Source organism: Castor canadensis, chromosome 14 (assembly GCF_047511655.1).
Source record: "Castor canadensis chromosome 14, mCasCan1.hap1v2, whole genome shotgun sequence".
NCBI lineage: Eukaryota > Metazoa > Chordata > Mammalia > Rodentia > Castoridae > Castor > Castor canadensis.
Genome location: NC_133399.1, coordinates 62809287 through 62827872, shown reverse-complemented (window position 1 = coordinate 62827872; position 18586 = coordinate 62809287). Strand labels below are relative to the sequence as shown.

At 46.4% G+C, this 18586-nt stretch overlaps 1 protein-coding gene across 1 annotated transcript; it reads right to left on the bottom strand.

The window, feature by feature from the left end:
- Positions 1 to 1369: 1369 nt before the first annotated feature.
- Rnf122 (ring finger protein 122) lies at positions 1370 to 18165 on the bottom strand. Its single transcript, XM_020161662.2, has 6 exons — positions 17725 to 18165; positions 11240 to 11396; positions 5056 to 5101; positions 4715 to 4756; positions 2714 to 2796; positions 1370 to 2491 (listed from the first exon to the last, which is right to left on the bottom strand). The coding sequence occupies exons 1-6, from the start codon at positions 18062 to 18064 to the stop codon at positions 2377 to 2379; spliced, it is 783 nt and encodes a 260-aa protein (XP_020017251.2). The 5' UTR covers positions 18065 to 18165; the 3' UTR covers positions 1370 to 2376.
- Between the last annotated feature and the right edge of the window lie 421 nt (positions 18166 to 18586).

Sequence of the window (18586 nt, the reverse complement as noted above, 5' to 3'; positions counted from 1 at the left end):
GTGCAATTTTTTCTTTGTCAATTCAATAGTACTAGCTGTGCTTATGAATATTTAGTGAACAGAGAAAATAATTGACTTTGCATCCAAATGGTACCTAGATTTTTAAAAGTTGTATCTAAATAAATTTTAGGGTGCTTACTACTCCAAGTCACATGTTCTTGGCCCCACACAGGACTTGTCTCACCCCCATCCATCCCCTACCTCAAATGCATGCAAAACTGTTTGCACTTTCTGGTCCCAAACAAGCTGGTTAATCCTTATGCGACTTTGGTCACAGTACTCCTTTGAAACTCCAGTATCATATAGGGGCAGGCACCCCTGCTATTGTCTCCCTGTCAGCTGAGCCAAGGGTCTTTCTGCCATAAAAGCTTGCTCACCTAAAGGATAGCACTTATGCCACTCCCCCGAAGGCAGGGGCTTTCCTATTTGTCAGTGCTTGTCCAGGTAGCAGGTGTTCTAGAAACGCTAAGTAACAAGATGGCACTAATGACTGTGAATTGGAAACCTGACTATCTAACTTGTGCTTAGCTGCTGCCAATTCGTAGCTGCCAGTTTTCCCTTCTCAGTGCTCTGCAGTACCTACTGGTCTACCTAACTGAAAGCACTAGAAATACAAGGCCTTTTTTCCCCTTGTCATTTTGACCTCAGGGTATTGATTTGACAATGTGTGAAACACACATCTTAGTGCTAAATATATTCATCAGAGTTTATGCAAATACGGATGAATTCAACACTGGAGAGTTTTCCTAAGGGGAACTAGCGAGGGAGAAGAATAGAAGCCAACCTGAAGGTTACCTTTTTTCCCATGGGACCTCTGCAATGCACCCACAAGGCTGCAATGGGAGCTAGAGGGAAGGCTGTTTTGCTTAGGAAATGCTTTTAATTCCCCCACTAAAGCAAGCCAGCAGGGGTAGAGGAGGAAGTGGTGTCCCTGATGAAGATCAGGCTTTATACCATTGGCAGCAGCAAGCAGTGGTGGGGACTTTGAGGAGAAACAAGGGTTGCCCTTTAGTGTGAAGAATGAGGTGGTGAGAACAGGTGTACCTTGGGCAGAGGACCCCATAAAGACAGATACTGATGACTCCACTCAGGGTTATCTAGAAAACTTCCCATAGCTTCCATGAGGCAACTTTCTTTAAAAACATTCTAGAAATAAGATTAATGAGATCTAACTGTACATTAATGTTAGACCTAGTGTATGTTCTACAAGTAATAATCTATTATTGTTTTTTATTCATAAGGCTTAGGACTTTCTCTCTGTGTACATGTCTCATTTGGGTAGAAGTAGGGAGAGGCAGTTAGTGAGCTTTGTTCCCTCTCCTGGCAGAGAAGCTCACAGGCACAGGACACAACCACAGGCAAAATCTGGTTAGAGAAACTTGTTATTAAATTTAATTTTCTTTAAATAAGTAACATTCTCCCACCCTCACCTACTCTGGGGAGGAAGAGAAGACTCCTACCCGCTCTGTTCTGGGGGTCCCATGTGAAAAGCCTGAGATGGTGAGGATGAAGTATAAAAATACTATTTACAAAGGGGAAGCAGATATCTGTTGCTGCTGTAACCTCCAGACACCCGTCCCCAGGCCCCTTTCGATCCTTTAGAAAAAGCTCCTAGGAATCAGTTGCGTGTAGAACAAGCCCTTCCTCTAGAGGGACTCTCAAAGCCCCAACATAGAACAGGAAGCTCTGAGATTAACTGAGAATAACTGAGGGAGAGGGAGAGAGTGGATAGCACCTCAGATCCTAGCAGGGGAAGGGATCAGCCCCTCACCCTGTAGTCAGCCAGCCCTGGCCAGCCTTTGTTCTGGTAGGTCCCGTGTAAACATTGACTTTTTCCTTGTGTAGGTCCCTGCTTTCCCCTACTTATGCAGAGTCTCCCTTGCCTCCTGTGAAGGTGCTTCGCTCCTTAGTTTTTCCTTCTTTCCATTCTAACCTTCCTCTGGAAGGAAAGAGTGGGACAGGGAGGGAGGTTGGTAGGTGGGGGAGAATCTTCTCTTCCCTTCCAGGTGAATGCACCTTGTCCTCTTGAAGGAAACATTGAAGGGGTGTTCCATGTTCATGGCTAGATAAGGATGGATTCTTTCCCAGAGCAGGAACAAGGCAGGTGGATAGTCCAGTACCAGGGAGCAATGGTCTGGCTGGGTGAGGAAATGGGTACTGAGAAACAGGGAAGGAGGCTTCGGGAGGCAAAAAGGCAGGGGAAGTCTGGCAATGGGTCTTTCCCTGTTAGTGGAAACCTAGCCCTGTACCACCCTCTCCTTCAGGTGAACATGACCATCACTACCCAACAGTCTTGTTCATTGTAGCTGTGCAGAGGGACAAGGCATCCATACACCAAGAGGTCTTCTCCAGCCTCTGTGTAGAGGCAGCCTTCATTCACACCAGCTCATCCAATAGGATTCCAATGCTCTGAGTGGCCTCGGTAGGACCAGCAATGGGCTTGTTGCACATGGGGCAGACGCAGCGTACTTCCAGCCATTTCACCAGACACCTGAAAAAAAGAGAACTGTTAGCTTTAAGATACCTCAGACTGCTCCAGCTGCCTCTCAGAACAAGAATATCCCTATGGCCTGCCTCAACCTAACCCCTCTCGATTGCTAAATGTCCAGACAGGATAGAACCTAGTGCATCACTGGCAAGCCATCGATGGGAGGTGGCGGGGACTGGGAGGTTCTAGAAGATGCTGATTAATCTCTTCCACATGCCCACATACTTGCGGTGAAAGGCATGCTGGCAGGGGAGCACGCCTAGCTCATCCTTCCCCTTGAAGTCTTCCAGACAAACTGCACAGGTCTGCTGCAGAGAGAAAGGGGGTGTGTGAAAGGAGATCAGAGAAGCAGCTCCCTCACCATCGTAAGTGTCCATTATGTCATCTCAGCCAAGAAAACCAAGCTCCAGCCCAGGCTCCTCCACCAGCCAGAGAAACTTTAGCTTTGTTTTACAAATTTGCATTGACAGTATGTTAGCCATTAACCACACATGGCTGCTTAAATTTATATTAACCAAAAATAAGAAGAACATTAGTTCCCCAGCTGCACTAGCTTCATTTATTTGGACTATTACAAGGCTTATTTAACAAAAAGTTTAATATAAAAAATGCAGGCAAGGAGTGTAGATCAGTGGTAGAGTGTGGGCTTAGAACCCACAAAGCCCTGAGTTTGATTCCCAGCACCACAATTTTTTTTTTTTTAAAGTACAAGACCCAAGTTTCACATTATAGTGAACCAGTCCATTTAGTAAGGGAACAGGCACTCTACTACTTGAACCACATCTCCAGTCCATTTTGCTGTGGTTATTTTGGCGATAGGGTCTCTAGAACTATTTGCCCAGGCTGGTTTCGAAACGCTATCCTCCTGATCTCTACCTCCTGAGTAGCTAGGATTACAGCTATGAACCACTGGCACCCAGGTGAATAGCCATTATTTCTAATCACGCCAAGGCCACTAACATGATACTCTATTCCAATATTGTTCTGCTGTCCATGAGTTGCCATCTTCACACACTCATCTATCACAAGACTCATAAAGGGATCAAACCCACAGTTCACCTTGGCCTTGGCTGCCACTTTTTAATTTCAAGGGTAACTTCTCATCTATAAACTTTGTCAGTTTGGGAGAGTAAACTTTTGCTCATGCCCACTTGATGGGCTCAGAGCTGCTTTAATATAGAATTCATGGCCTCCTCCCGCACACTCCAGTGGTAGTTATCTACATGTCCCAAGTTCATCAGCTATGCATGGCTAATGGTTTCATACTGGAACACAGAACGTCCCTATTATCACACAGGTTTCCAGTGAATAGTGCCGTTCTAGGAATAGTTTAAAATCCTTTCTAGCTTAATGCATCCAGTAATAGCTAGATGTAATGAAGGGGGTGTGGCAGTTGTGGTCAGTTACATTCTTTTTTTTTTTCTTAGTCCCACTCACAGTTAAATTCTTTAAACCCAGACTTACTTCCCCATATGTTAACCTCCATGATTTTAGCAGAATTATTCTTACAGAGGAAGGCTTAAGAGACACATGAACTTGCTTATGAATTTGAGGTATAATAGTGGACATCAAAACTAAGAGTGAAACGAGACCATGTCTAGGCAGCCTGGTGCTTGGTGATGCTGGAATCCTACCTACCGAGACAACCACAAACACTCTCTGTTTAGGAATGTCTGAGCTTTGGACAGGACACTTGGGAAATGAGCTAGGTGACCTCAGAGGCATAGATGGGACAGGACCAGGAAATGGCCTATTAAAAAAGTCAGAGTTAAGGGCCCAAGGAATTGATGTATGTGTTGGGGAGGGGGGTGGAGAGGAAAAAGGCAAGAGCCACTGCAGTGGATTCAGTCTGTTAGGGCAGGGCCTACATGGGCAAAATGACTTTATTTTCTTCAGTGAAAGCCAGGAGAAAGTTGCTGAACACGTGAAGTTAGCTTAACTCTGCCTATGGCATGGAGTGGGTGTGACCATCCTTCACTTAGAGACTAACACAGCAGGATTCCTGAGATCATGTGTCACTACCTAAACCCTTTTGTGATCCCTTTGTTTGCTGCCTGAGCTAACTCCAGACATTCCTTATGATTACCTGCTGGGATGAGTCCCTTTTGTTTGGCCAAAGGAGATATGACAGCAGGGACTACAAAGATTCTGGAAAGGGTCCAGAGCTGGAGAAAGCACTGTTTGCTTTACCTGCCGTGCTGCTGCACACTGTCCCAGGACACTTACCCCATAGAGCTGCAACTTCTTGGCATCACCTTTAAGCACCACCTGGGGAGGAAAAAGGAGGCATGAAGTCTGAAAGCACCAACCACAGGGGCCAGGTAGGAATCAACCAATGAAGGGAGTCCCAGCCTTCATACTTCCACTCTCCCTTGAAGGCAGAGGGCTCTGGATGGCCTGGGGGCAAGCCTGACTTGAGGACAGTGACAGAAGGTAGTCTAGCCTCAGGGAGGCCCAGTGGGGAGCCCAAAAGGGCTCAGGCCAGGGGAGCTTGGGCTTGCCTTCCTGTCACCTTAGGACAAGTGGCAGTAGCCAAGGAAAGATCAGGGAAAGAGGCAGCATTTTACCTCCTTGTAGCCATATCGTTCACTTTGTGCCTGGTTCCGGAGTTTGCTGAGGAAGAAAAAGGGGAGAAAGCTGGTTACTCTGCTTCTGCATAAACAGGATGACCACAGCAGCCAGGCAGGCTGAATGCTTGGACATTTTTCTGGAGGTGAGGAAGGGTGCTCGTCCTACAGATACCATGGGTGTGGTTGGAACCACCCAGAGTGGATTAAGGACTAAAACTCTTACTGATTTACTGCCAGGTCCCATACACATTCTGGAGTATTCTCCAGCACTGCACCCCAAAGAGTTAATTTACTCTTGCTGCCCTTTCCAAGTAGGTAAACTCCTTCAGGTGTCCAAATATCAATGATGTGCTTACAGAGTATACACAGGGAGTTATACAGGTATTCTCTCTTAGTGAGAGGGCAGTATTGGAGTTTGAACGCAGGACTTGGGCTTGCACTCTACCACTTGAGCCATGCCTCCAGATTACACAGATATTCTTTTTTTTTTTTTCCCTGATGAGACTGCGGTTTGAACTGAGGTCTTCACGTTTACAAAGCAGGTGCTCTACAATTTGAGCCACACCTCTGGTCCATTTTGCTCTGGTGATTTTGGAGATGGGGGGGGGGGGCGTCTCTTGAACTATTTGCCTAGGTTGGCCTTGAACTGTGATCCTCCCAATCTCAGCATCCCAAGTAGCTAGGATTACAGTTGTGATCCACGGTTGCCAGGTTCATATATTCTTAAAAGGGGTATTTCCATTAAGTCAGGGTAGCAAGATAAATAAGCTTCTGTTGACCCTGGGGAATTTTCCACCCAGAGAATACAAGTGTTCTGGAACCAAAGCACACTGTTGCCTTCAGTGCCAGACCAACAGCACAAACGACGCCTTCTTTGTTTTCTCTTTTCATTTTAAGCCAGTGGCTCAAGTCTCAATAGCCAAAACACAGTATGCTGTTACTAATAGCAATGTATACTGGCCCACCAAGTACATGCTGTGTGGCTCACATACTGACACTGTCAAATACATTCTCCTTGAATTCAGGAAAGTTGAGGAAGACAATTGCCCTTTTATAAATGAGGAAAATGAAACCCAAGAAGCTAAACAATTTGCCCAAACTTCATTGTAGCAGTGCCTGGATTTGAATCAAATTCCGTGTGATTACAGAACCCATCCTCTTCGTCACAGAAAGTGACCTGCCCCCCAATCAGGTGGTACGCATCATAGTGGAAGAGTGATCTATCTTGGGACACACCCTACATTTCATTAAGATTTTGACTCTGAATGGGTTCACTGTACAAATGGCTGAGACCATAATTATGTGGAGATTTTGTGCCCTTCTATTTCCATTAGGAGGAAACTTTCACTCTGAATTCTGCAGTCAGTTTTTTGTAGTTGTTGTTTGCTTTTGTTTTTGTTTTTTTGTAGCCCATGCTATCCTTGAACTGACAATCCATCTGCCTCAGCCACCTGAATGCTGGGATTATAGATGTATACCACAATGCTCAGTTGCTGATAACTTTAGATGGCCTCCTATACATGGCAGTTAAGAAGGAACCTAATAGGGCTTTCTCTCTCAGCATTTTTTTTGTTTTCAGCTTTAGGAATTGAACCCAGGTTCCCATGCATGCTAAGCATGGGCTGTACCACTGAGCTCTACCCCTAGCTCCCACTAATTATTTCTAACATAGTCATGGGTTATTGGAAGGAGCCATTATAAACGTACTAAATTAGAGCAGGGGCTGAATGAGGGCCAAGTCCAGCTCACTAACTGTTTTTATAGGGTTCAGGCTAAAAATGGCTTTCACGCTCAATGGTTAAAAATACAAATAAAGAATAATGTCTTAGAAAAACAAAGTAATAATAATAGAAAATATTTATATCTCATGACTTAAATATCCAGGACTGGGCAATATCTCAGTGCTAGAGTGTTTGCTTAGCCTGGGTTCCATTGCCAGCACTGGAAAAAAAAATAATCAAATTTCAGTGCCCATTAAATGTTGGTATACAGCAGTGCTCGGTTTATGTGTTCTGTCAGCTGCCTTGGCACATTAACAGAAGAGATGAGCGGTTGTGATAGCGACCTCATGACCCCAAAAGCCTCTAGAGAAAAAACGATTGCTGGCCTGAGTTAGAAAAACAGAACCTCAAATCAAGAGAGGCTGAAACTTGTCCCTGGGTGGTGGCAGAGACAGAAGGTGCAGGTGGGCCAGGCCTGAGGCACAGTGTAGAGCTGATGAGATCAGGCTACCAGCCTCCTCCATCCTTCCTGACAGGATGTCATGTGACCTGGCAAGGTCTTCAGTTCCAGGAGCTGGGAGAAAAGTCCAGTCCACCTGGATTCCTGCCAGGGACTTGGAATTGGGGCCACACAGTCACTGTCCCCTTCCCCTTCTCTGCACCATGTGCTTTCTGCTCACTGCAGGGTTGGGTGAAAGGACCAAGTAGGGCTCCCACTGTCACATTCTTTTTTAAATTTTTAAAAATTTTTATTGTTTATTCATTTATTCATATATGCATACATTGTTGGGGCCATTTCTCCCCCCTGCTCCCGCCCCTCCTTCTCCCCCAACACCCCTCGCTTCTAGGCCCTTCTCTCCAGTTTTGTTGAAGCGCAGACATAAGCAATAATAAGAAAGACATAGCATTTTTGCTAGTTGAGATAAGGATAGCTATACCGAGAGATATATCTGTATTGCTTCCATGCACAAGTGTATTACAACCTGAATTGATTCATCTTTACCTGACCTTTTCACTAGTTCCTGATCACTTTCCCATATTGACCTCTGTGCTTTAAGGTTACTGTATTAGCTACTCTACAGTGGGGACATCAAACACTTTCAAGTTTTGGGTTTCCTTCCCTTTCCCCATTACTCCTGTACGCATTCACCCATTAGCATGACACTGTCACATTCTTAACTTGGTAGAGAACTCCTTGATTCAGAAAAGGTTGTTTTTTTGTTGTTGTTGTTGTTGTTTGTTTGTTTGTTTCTGGATATAGGGTCTTGCTATTCATAGAGCAGCCTGGGCTGGTCTTGAACTTGAGATCCTCCTGAGTACTGTGATTTCAGGTGTTCATCATTACGCATGACTCAGAAAAGATCTCCATATATAACACACATGTCTTTTTCTCAACTTCCAAATGAGGGCAGAGAAGCATGCATCTAACGCTTAAGCAAGCCACCTGCTACATGAGTGACACTGAGTAAGCTGAGGAAGGAAGGCTGTGTTCCTATTATCAGGAAGCTCAAAGCAGCCTTCTGAGGGAGAAAGACTGTTACTTCATTCTGAGGTACAGTTAGAGTAAATAAGGAAGTGGTGAATGGCCTGTGTGTGGTTTCTCTCTCTCTCCTCTCTCTGGTTCTGAGGATTGAATGTATGCTAAACAAGCCCTCTACCACTAAGTTACACTCCATTTTGAATGCTGTGTGGGGGACTGAGGGAATGTCACACAGCTTCTGAGGCTCAACTGCCTCGCCTGCAACATGGCGAGACCTGTGTAGATGTGCAGGGCCTCTCTGCTTGCCAGGCTCTAGTTGCCTAAGGTACCCTCCCCTGTCTTTTCTGTCTGCTCTTACCCAGGAATCCTCCAGCATTCTCTGAATAGAGAAAGGCCTCAGAACTGTACTTTTGTCCTGCATAAAGATTTCAGCTCAGGAAGGATTAGATCATGATGAAATGGGCTGAAAAGGTTGCAAGGAAAACATAGCAGAAAAAAAAGACCCTGGGCCATCCCAGCTGGGGATGTAGAGCCAACTTTGGACAGGTGGCCTTCTCAGCTGTTGGCTGAGCAATGCAACTAAAAATACCAATTTCAATGAGACCATTTCTAGCCACTGCCAGCGGGCTCTCCCTTTCCTCTCTTCCCTTTTAGAACAAACAATGCAGCCAGGTCCTGAAAATAATTGTTCCTTTCCTGCCTATTTGTACTCCACTGGCCCCTCCATCCTGTGTTGGGGAGAGGTCAGTTCTAAGGGTTGGGGGGAGAAAGAGAAAGGGGCAGCTGGGAGTGGAGGCTGGCCTTGGCCCATGAGCTCACTGGGTCAGGAGCAGTGGTCATGAGCCTATTTTGGCTGAGGAGGAAACGGAGAAACAGGGAGCGGAAGTGGCTTCTGTGCTTGTGTGTCTTTCTATATATAGGCACACGTATCACATACCAGTGAGCTTCTGGAACCATGAAACTCCAGGGTCAATGGGCTTCAGGCAAGCTACAGGAAGAGGACAGAGTGATGAAGGAGCAGATTACTGCAGAAGAGACAGGTGGCACCGAACAGAACCACAGTGGGGAAAGCTTTTAGTATCATGTGATTACTGCTGTTATTTTGCTCCAGCCAAGGAGAAATGAACCAGTGATATTCAGCTCCCCAGCCTGGCCTTCTGCAGGATCCCGATGCCCAGCTCTAAGAGGGTGGCCACAGATGCCACAGTGGCTCCTTTAGTTCCATGCAAGTAAAGGGAAGTACTTTAGGCAAAAGGCAAAAATATGGAAGGAATCTGAAAGACTAGCTAATTGTTCCCAAATTAGCCCACCTCAGCGTCTTGCTGGATATATGACCTTGGGCAAATCCTTAACTGTCTGAGCATGAATGTCTTCATTTATACAAATACTTAAACTTGAGGGCTGTTCAGAGAATTAAGCCAGTTAAATGATTTACAAAATGCTGACTATAATGCCTGGGAAACAAGAAGGCCCTTGGCAAAGACCAGCTGAAAATCTATGGTCACGTCTATTACTGACCCTTAGGAAATGAATCCTGGTCACCTAACTTACCTACTTCCTAGCCAGAGTGGTGGCCTCTGGATTTTCTTCTGTTATCCACCTTTGCTATTTGAGTGTGTGTGTGTGTGTGTGTGTGTGTGTAAAGGGACCAAACAGGGTTGGTTTTACAGGTTCCTCCCAGCCTCATCCTAAAAGTCTGCTGTTTGATATGTGTCTACCTTCAGCTATCAGGGAAAGTCAGTGAACTGCTTGATATGGGGTTTGTGGGGGAAAGCTTGCTAGTCATAATAGTTTGAGGGAGTAAATTTAGGGTACAGAAAGAGGAAAGCGGAAAGGAAAGGAAGGAAAGATACACAAGTTTACCCTCACTCCTACTTAGCAGTTAAATATGAATCTTACACACAATTGTGCAAGAAAGAAAAGAAAGCACTATTTTCTCTGCGTTGACTTAAGTGGAAAATTCAAGTCCCAGGGACCTGTTTTGAAAGGTTCTGAAGAAGAAGAGCCCCACGATAGCCAACTGGGACTTGGGAGCAATGCAGGAGTGGGTATCTCCTTCATCTTCCAACCTTAGAGAATGCAGATGAGTGTCTGCCTCCCCTCTAGCTGCATTCCAGCTGCAGCACTTACCCAGTAGGGCACAAGGACTCCTTTCACTTAACTTTCTTAAATGATTTGATCAGCTCCCAGCTGATGTATATCCTGGCATCTGATAAGGTGTGTGGTGTGGCAGGTGACTAGTTGTCATAATAGCTCCAAAAATTACTAACATGTTCTGCTGACCAAGGATGGTCAGCCCTCTCCAATGTACAAGGCAGTCCCACCCAATACCAATAGCACAGCCCTGTCAGAAAAACTACTACTTTGATTTCCACTCTAAATACCAATCATGACCCAAATTTTTAGTAGAAAACAGCCACCAGTTCCCATGTCCTTAAACAGGAGGACAGTAAACAGTACCTGGAGCATGGCTACCCCATCATTCTTCTCTTCTATTTTCTTTTTCTACTCTCAAAAATAAAAACTTACAAGGCAGAACAATAAGTATCTTTCTAGTCATCAGCTTGTTAATCAGCATCTAGAGGATTTTCTGAGAGGGCAAAGAAACCTGCTGATGGTGTAACTGGTTGCCCCTTGTTCCTGGCCACCTGAGGGGCATGAGTGGGGAAGCAAGATCAGTTAAGGGACCACCAAGTATACTACCCAGCCAGATAATCATAGTAGGCAAGCTTAGAATAACTGGCCAAGACATGGGATGTAGTCCAACCTTCTATGACCTTATTTGCTCTGGGACAACTTGATAGGCTGATGTAAATAGAAACACCAGCCTCAGGGGCCCAAAGAAGGGCAGGCTAAGCCAAGGCCTTCCAGCAGCAGCTCCAGCACAAGGCTCTGCTGAAGGACCCTTGCTCAGCCTCCTCTACTCCCTGGCCTCCTCCCTCTTGGCTTCCCTCCCCAGATTAGGCAGGGACCCACCTACCTGATGAAATAGCAGCAGAAGATGAGGCTGAGCATGAAGACAAAGATGCCCGTGCCAAAGATGACCATATAGATGTTGAGGGGAAGGTCTTGGAAACTGATGGGTGGCATTGAACAGGACTTATTGGTGCTAACAAGTCCCAGGCCACAGAAACACCCTGCAAAGGAAGAGGAAAGATAATATTATTGGAGTTAGTCATTTACCACTGGGGCTGACGGAACACTAACATTCCTGCAGGAATGGCAGGCTCTGGGGCTCCTCCACCTTTGATTAGGTAGCTTGAGCTTATATTCCAGTCTAACCCTTCCCAGCTGCATGATCTTGGGTAAATTATTTAACCAATCTGTGAAATGGAATGGTATACAAAGTACTTAAAGGGATCAAAGATTCAGGCAATGGGCAGAAAATGTAAACCTTAGTTCCTTCTGGCAGAAGAAGCCCACAGAGTACAGCAGTAAAATGAAAAGCCTTAGGTGTGTAGACATATTATTTGGGTTCTGGCCCACCTCTCCCCAGCTAGTCTTGTGACCTTTAAGATCTTAATTCTTTAGGCTTCACTTTGTCATAGAAAAACTAGCAAAATATAGAGAGGAATGAAAATGAGGGCTTAAGAAACAGGCTTTGTAAATTGCAAAGTGCAATTGCAAAGGTCATTTGTCATTATTAAACCACCTGCTTCAGAAGACAAGCTGTGCCAGGACTAGAATAGAAATTGTTCACTCCAAGACCCAGCCAGTGTTCCAGAAAGTGGTGATGGGGGAGGGGAACAGGAGGGCAGGAGACGGGAGTTGCAGCCTCCCTTATGGGTCAACTGTCCTTTTCTACTCAAGGCCCCAAGATGCAGTCCCAAAGTGGCAGTGGGTAGTACCAGGAGCTTGTGAGAAATGCAGAATCTCAGGCTTATCCCAAACTAAATAAATCAGAATGGACATTTCAATGAGCTACTCAGGAATTCCTCTGCACATATAGTTTGAGGGCAATGGCTAGCCTCCGGTGGCTTCCCTTCTCACATGACTAGATGTTGGTGGCCTCCAATTGTTGTAGTCATCTCCCCCTTACCAGGATTTGGTGTTGAAGCTGGCATGTGACCAGGTTCTGGGCAAGAAACAAAGAGAAAATCTGATAGATAAGGAAAGATTTTCTTAGCTGGGTTTGGTAGTGCACGCCTATAATCCCAGCACAGAGGCAGGAGAGTGTTGAGTTTGAAGCCAGTCTGAGCTACTCCTGTATCAAAAAAAAAAAAAAATTCCTTTAAGGAAAATTTTTCTTCTTGTTATGCCTCCCCAACTATGAGTAGGGTCCATATTGTAGCTGGAAAGAGAACAGACTTGACAGAAAGGCAAAGGCTGAACATGGCAGTGAGAAAGGGAAGAGGCTCTGATTAACGAGGCCTGCTGCCTCATTCCAACCACATTTCATGCTTTCAATTTTATCTTTGGTTTTTGTTATTTATTTATTTAACAGATGGTGTCATTATGTTGCTCAGGCTGGCCTGGAACTGTGATCTTCCTGCCTCAGCCTCCAGAGTAGCTGAGACTGTGGGGCACGCCAGGATTCCAGTTTCATCTCTGTCATGCCACAGTAAGGCGCCACTTTCCACACCAATGGAGAAAAGACTCAATAATTCAGTAATCTACCCACAGTCCAATAGCTAAGGAGGTCATGCTCCAAAAGCCTCTCTGCACTCAGGTCTTAGGTTCTAGGCACTCTCCTGGCATCTTGGTTAAAAGCCAGGACCTGTTACTATACAGTAGAATTCAACCTGGTAATTACCAGGGCTGTCACAACTCAGTAGACGGCTGGTTCAAAAGACTGGAATCAATGCTGACACAGTGTCACGGCTTGAATATGAACTTCCCTGCCCCTGGCAAATGTGTTGAATACTTGTCCCCTGGTGGTGTTTTTTTTTTTTTTTTGGAGGGGGTGGTGGTGACTGGGGTTTGAACTCTGGGCTTCACACTTACTAGGCAGGTGCTCTACAACTTGAGCCACTCCATCAGCCGTTTTTTTTTATGTTGGGTATTTTCAAGAAAGGGTCTCACAAGCTATTTGCCTGGGCTGACTTTGAACTGTGATCCTTCTGATGTCTGCCTCCTGAGTAGCTAGGATTACAGGCATGAGCCATCAGTGCCTGGCTTGGTGGTGCTATTTTGGAAAGGTTCTAGAAACTGGGATGTAGGGACTAGCTGGAGGAAGTAGGTCACTGGGGGTGACCCCTCTCTAGCTCTCTGCTTCCTGTCTGCTACGATGTGAAGCCATGCCCTTCCCAATGTGTTAGACTGAAACTATGAGCTCAGATAAATCTTTCCGCCTTAAGTTGTTTACATCAGGCATTCTGTCACAGTGGTGACCATAAGCCTCCATCCAAATCTCCTTGACTGTGTTCCACTCAATTGCCACACCCTATTCCACGCACTCATTACCTGTACTGTCTCATAATTGATGTCATCACTATTTCTAACTCCTTCTCTAATTACCTTACACATTACTCCCACGCCATTTATCATTTTCCAAACTCCTGGTTGCATTCAAGTCCTTCCAAAATGTGCCCTGCATCTTTGCAAGGTACCACTCAGCGTTCTCCAACATTAATCCCATGCAGGCCAATCTCCTTAATACTTCTTGTCCAACCCTGCCCATCTTCCTCCATATCTTTGTTTACAGGGATTTCCCTGCCTAGAACTCTCTCACCCTCTCTGAAGTCTACCAGGTCTGGTCTTTGTGATATTCCAATGATCCATTTCTGCCTAAATTCTATAGTGCTCAGGACCAGTATCACTTTTTAACCTTTTTAAAAATATTATCATTTTTATTATTGTACTAGGGGCACATCGTGACATTTACAAAAGTTCTTACAATATATCATAGTTGAACTCCCACACCATCAGGGACCTGTATCACTTGCTTTGGCTCTTGTTCACTTCGTAAGTGTCTCACATTGGCCAGTTGTCACTAGTAGCAACTTAATTTGACTCAAATATGTAGTATGCATTGATTATTAGTAAGCACTATGATTGACATTAAGCATGAAAGAGTATAGAAGAACTGGTGGTGGCACAAGCCTGTGATCCAGCTGAGAAGCCGAGGCAGGGGGATCACGAGTTGGAGGCCAGCCTAGGCTTCACAATGAGATCCTGTCTCAAAGACAAAACAAAACAAACAAAAAGAGCACAGAATGATTAGATGATCTTACCATATAGGAAAGAAGAGATATAACAGTTTTTGCTACCTTAGCACACTCCCATAAGCAGTTAAGTTCAACCCTTAGTACCACACCAAAAAAACAAACAAAAAAAAATTCACTATATAAGTAGTAGAGGTTGTGCATAATCTTGGGAATAAGAATGAGAACCACCAAGGAGGTTCAGTCCTCCTAAGAAGCCTGAATACTCTAAGCTCTGAGGATAGCAACTTGGACTTCTATATATTCTCCAGTGCCTAGACTAGTGTTTGGCTTGTCTCTATAACTAGTTAGTAGATAAATAACTCCCCACTTTCTCAAAACAACCTGGTCCTCTTGGCAAAAGCTTCTGCTTCAAAGTAAGAAGACTGATGTTTGGGAAAACTGCCCAGAAACTGCCCTCAGCTAATAAATCATCAGTCAGCCAACAAGCCTTGTTGTAGGCCTGCTCTATGCTCTGACCTAGACCTTGTGGGGAAACAGAAAGCAAAAGAAGTTCTTGTTCTGAAGGATATTTTGATTAGGGGGAAATTAAAGAAATAATTAGCCACTAAACTTTGCTTTGCCCAAAAGGAAGCCTCTTGCTTCTAGGCTTCAGCAGGGGTTAGAAAGAAAGTCATTTTCACTACCCCGTCCTTTTCAAATATTTGCTCTCCACAGGTCAAAAGAGATCAATTTTCCTGGAAGACATCATTTGGAAATGTTAGAGAGGGCCAACCTTCATTCTACACTGGTAAAGGGCCTCAGGACTTCCCTTCCAGAAAACTTCATACTCAGTGCCAATGGGACCACGGACACCAGCAGCCTCCACACCAACTGCTGCTGCAATGCGACAGTAATGTGGCTGCTTTAAGAGGGCTTCTCCCCCAACCTCATTTGCCTGTGCTCTTCCATGTGTCTTTCATTAGTTGGATCCTGGTAAGTTCTGGGTCTAAAGAACCTCACTTTGTTTCCTCATCTAGGAACTTGCAGAGCTATTGCAGAGTGGTCACATGTACCCTGCAGGTGTTGGCCCCAGCATCCTGAAGCACTTTATCTCCTCTTTTCCATCTCCTGGAGGCTTTCCCTGGGGACATCATGGAATGAATAAGGAGGCAGGTGGGAAGAGCTTCAAGGAGACAGTTCATTTGCTTGTATTATGTTTTCAGTATCCCTCATCCTGAATGCTTGACCCCAGAAGTGTTTTTGATTTTGGATTTTTTTCTTTCAGACTTTCAAATATTTGCATGTACATAATGGGATGTCTTGGGAATGGGACCCAAGTCTAAACATAAAATTCATTTATATTTCATATACATCACATACATATAGCCTGAAGGTATTTTTTTTTTGGTGGTGGTACTAGGATTTGAACTCAGGGCTTCATGCTTGCTAGGCAGGCACTCTACCACTTGAACCACTCCACCAGCTGAAGGTATTTTTGACAGTGTTTTAAATAATTTTGTGCATGAAACTTTCATGATGTGGAATTTTCACTCATGGTATCATGTCGGCACTCAAAAAGCTTTGGACTTTGCAGCATTTTGAATTTCAGATTTTCATATTAGGGATGCTCAACTTGTACTATTAAAGAAAAATGGAAAGTAATACACCGGCCAAAAGCAGACAGTGGAGTTTTTCTCTAAAATTTACAATGTCAGAGAATAACAGGCCCAGGAAACAGGGGCTCCAAAAGGGGTTTAAAAAAAAAAAAAAAAAAAAAGTCAATAAAGTTAAAGGCCAGGATCTGTCAGTCACTTTAAGAAGTGAAAGTAGGGATGTTGCTCAGTGGTAGAGATATACTTAGCTTGAGCAAGGCTCTGGGTTCAATCTGCAGCAGGAGAATTGGGGAGAAAGACTTCCATAGGTCTAAGGTCTCATATGAAAGGGAGCTGCTCAGAAGAGAGACTAGTGTAAGTGACAGTGACCTTAGTTCTCCCTAAGTCTCTGTTCCATTGTTTCGGCCAACCTATGAAAGCCTTCTCATCAGAATGTTTCATCTCAGCCGACAGGCTGAGCGCAGGAATGACGTAAGAGAAGGACAAGCCAAGAAAGACCAGCGGAGCTGGAAACTGCTTCTCTTTTCCAGCCAGCGGGAATCTCTCCCATCTGGGATGCACGGTCTTTCCTCAACCCCCATCCTCCCGCGCCTCCCCACCCCGCGTGGCCCACCTATCTTACACAGCTTGGTTCATTTTCAGGGAATTAGATCCGACTAGCAAAAGGAGGAAGAAGGGGGATGGGGGACACTCATACACATGCTGCCCAAACCCTGCCTTAAAACAAAAGCCTCTTGAAATAATTAATCCAAGATCTGGCAGAAGTATACTCTCAAGACTGGATTTTTTTCCCCCCTAACTAGCCAGCCTGCCTTACTTAAAATAAGGCCAGCTGCTTCCCACACCGCCCTCCCCCGCAACTCTCCAAATCTTAGAAAAACGCGGTCAGACTCTAGTACCACTGAGGGAGGGGTGAGTGTGTATCGTATCTAAGGTTTTGAGGTGACCCGCTCAGAAAGATCCTTCTTCCGGTACCATGGGCGAGTAATCCAGACCCAAGCCTAATCTGTATCACCTGAACCGCCCCAAAGCCTAAAATGAGATGGAGTCAGTTAGTAGCATCACGGGATGGAGATGATTGGGTCTGGAGGTGCAGTCACTCCTCCTAGGATCGGGAGCAGACTCCATGGTCTGGCCTTGGGGCCAGAAAGTAAAAACCCTGCCAGGCCAGCCCGCACCCTAGGGATAGCTGGACGCCGAGGTATCTGCGAGGCTTCATCAATTCGGTAAAGCGACAGTCTTCAATCCAGCGTCTTCCGGAGGCACGAAGTTCCCCTAGCAGGCAACAAAGGGAGAGGAAGCCGCCCGCGCGTCCCGTCCCGCACGCTGCACTGTATACATATTTAAAATAGCCTGCAAAGTTTCAGGCCGGGAACTTGAGCTCCCTCTAGGAGCTCCTAGCCGGAGCGCGGATTTAATTCTCCTCCAACCACAACAACAAAGAACAAGAGTTTGAGCGCACAAAGGCAGGGGAAGGAGGCAGAGGAGCCGAACCGCCACACAAAGGCTGGAGTCCTTGACTCCCACGCCCCTGGCCCGCCACACGTTCGGAGACCCTTCCAGGTCCCCAAGCTTAAACCGGATTGTTTCAAATTCCGCGCTGTGCAGAGCGGAGCTGGGCTCCAGGACGCCTTCTCGGCCGTCCCACTGCAGGAAAAACTTAGCTCAAGAGCAAAGACCCAGCCCAGACTGATGGCAAACCGTGCGCCCCCCTCGGCATCTCTGGCCATCCCAGAGCCCGCTCGCCTCCCCGCTCCGGGACTCACCGTTACACCACTGGAATGGGTGCATCAATGAAGTCTCGGTTGGCTTCCTCCGACGAACGAAAGCAGGCGGCGGGTAAGGCAGGCGGGGTGGGCGCACCGGCTGGCGGGTCCGCAGGAGGGGCTGTGCAGAGCGCGGCAGCCGCCTTTCTCGAGAATTCCAACTCCCTCCGGAGTGGGGGACTGCGGCGAGGCCGGTTTTCAGAGCAACAAAGAGGGAGAAGGAGGAATCAAACAAACAGAAAGTCTTCCGGAGCAGAGCACCACCGAGGAAACGCACGAAGGGCCGCGCTGGAGGAGATGCCGGGCGGCGCGAGGGTGCCCGGCCCGCAGAAGCTCTCATCCAGCAGAGGGAGAAGCCTTAGCGGGAAACTGTGCTCAGATCCCACAGTGCAGACGCGAGCGCCCTGGGACTTGGAAAACTGACACCCGGCGGCGCACACCCCCTCCTTTTCACGGCCCCTCCCCCTGGAAGCCCCGCCCCCTGTTCGTCACTTGCCTTCCGGCCAATAGGGGCCTTCCTCTTGCCCCCGGGTATTATTTGCAGGACTGTCCCTTGCCCTGGAAGGGGGAGCATCTTCTACAGTGGGTGCCAGCCCCCCTCCACCTTCCCAGACCTGGGGAGACTCGGCCTAAAGAGGAGCGCGCGGCTCCGGGAGCCGCCCGGAGGCTGCAGGGGCCACGGCCAGGGAGGAAAAGGAACAGTGCCACATTTGTGTTCCGCCTCCAGATCGGTTACTGTTTAGCATTTCTATAGCTCCTTAGGAAGCCAGTCCTGGACCATAGTTCCGCCTCTACTTGCTGGGCACACGTTCTCACGCTCACTGCGAAAGGGAGAAACTGAGGCAAGGGAGCAAAGCAGATG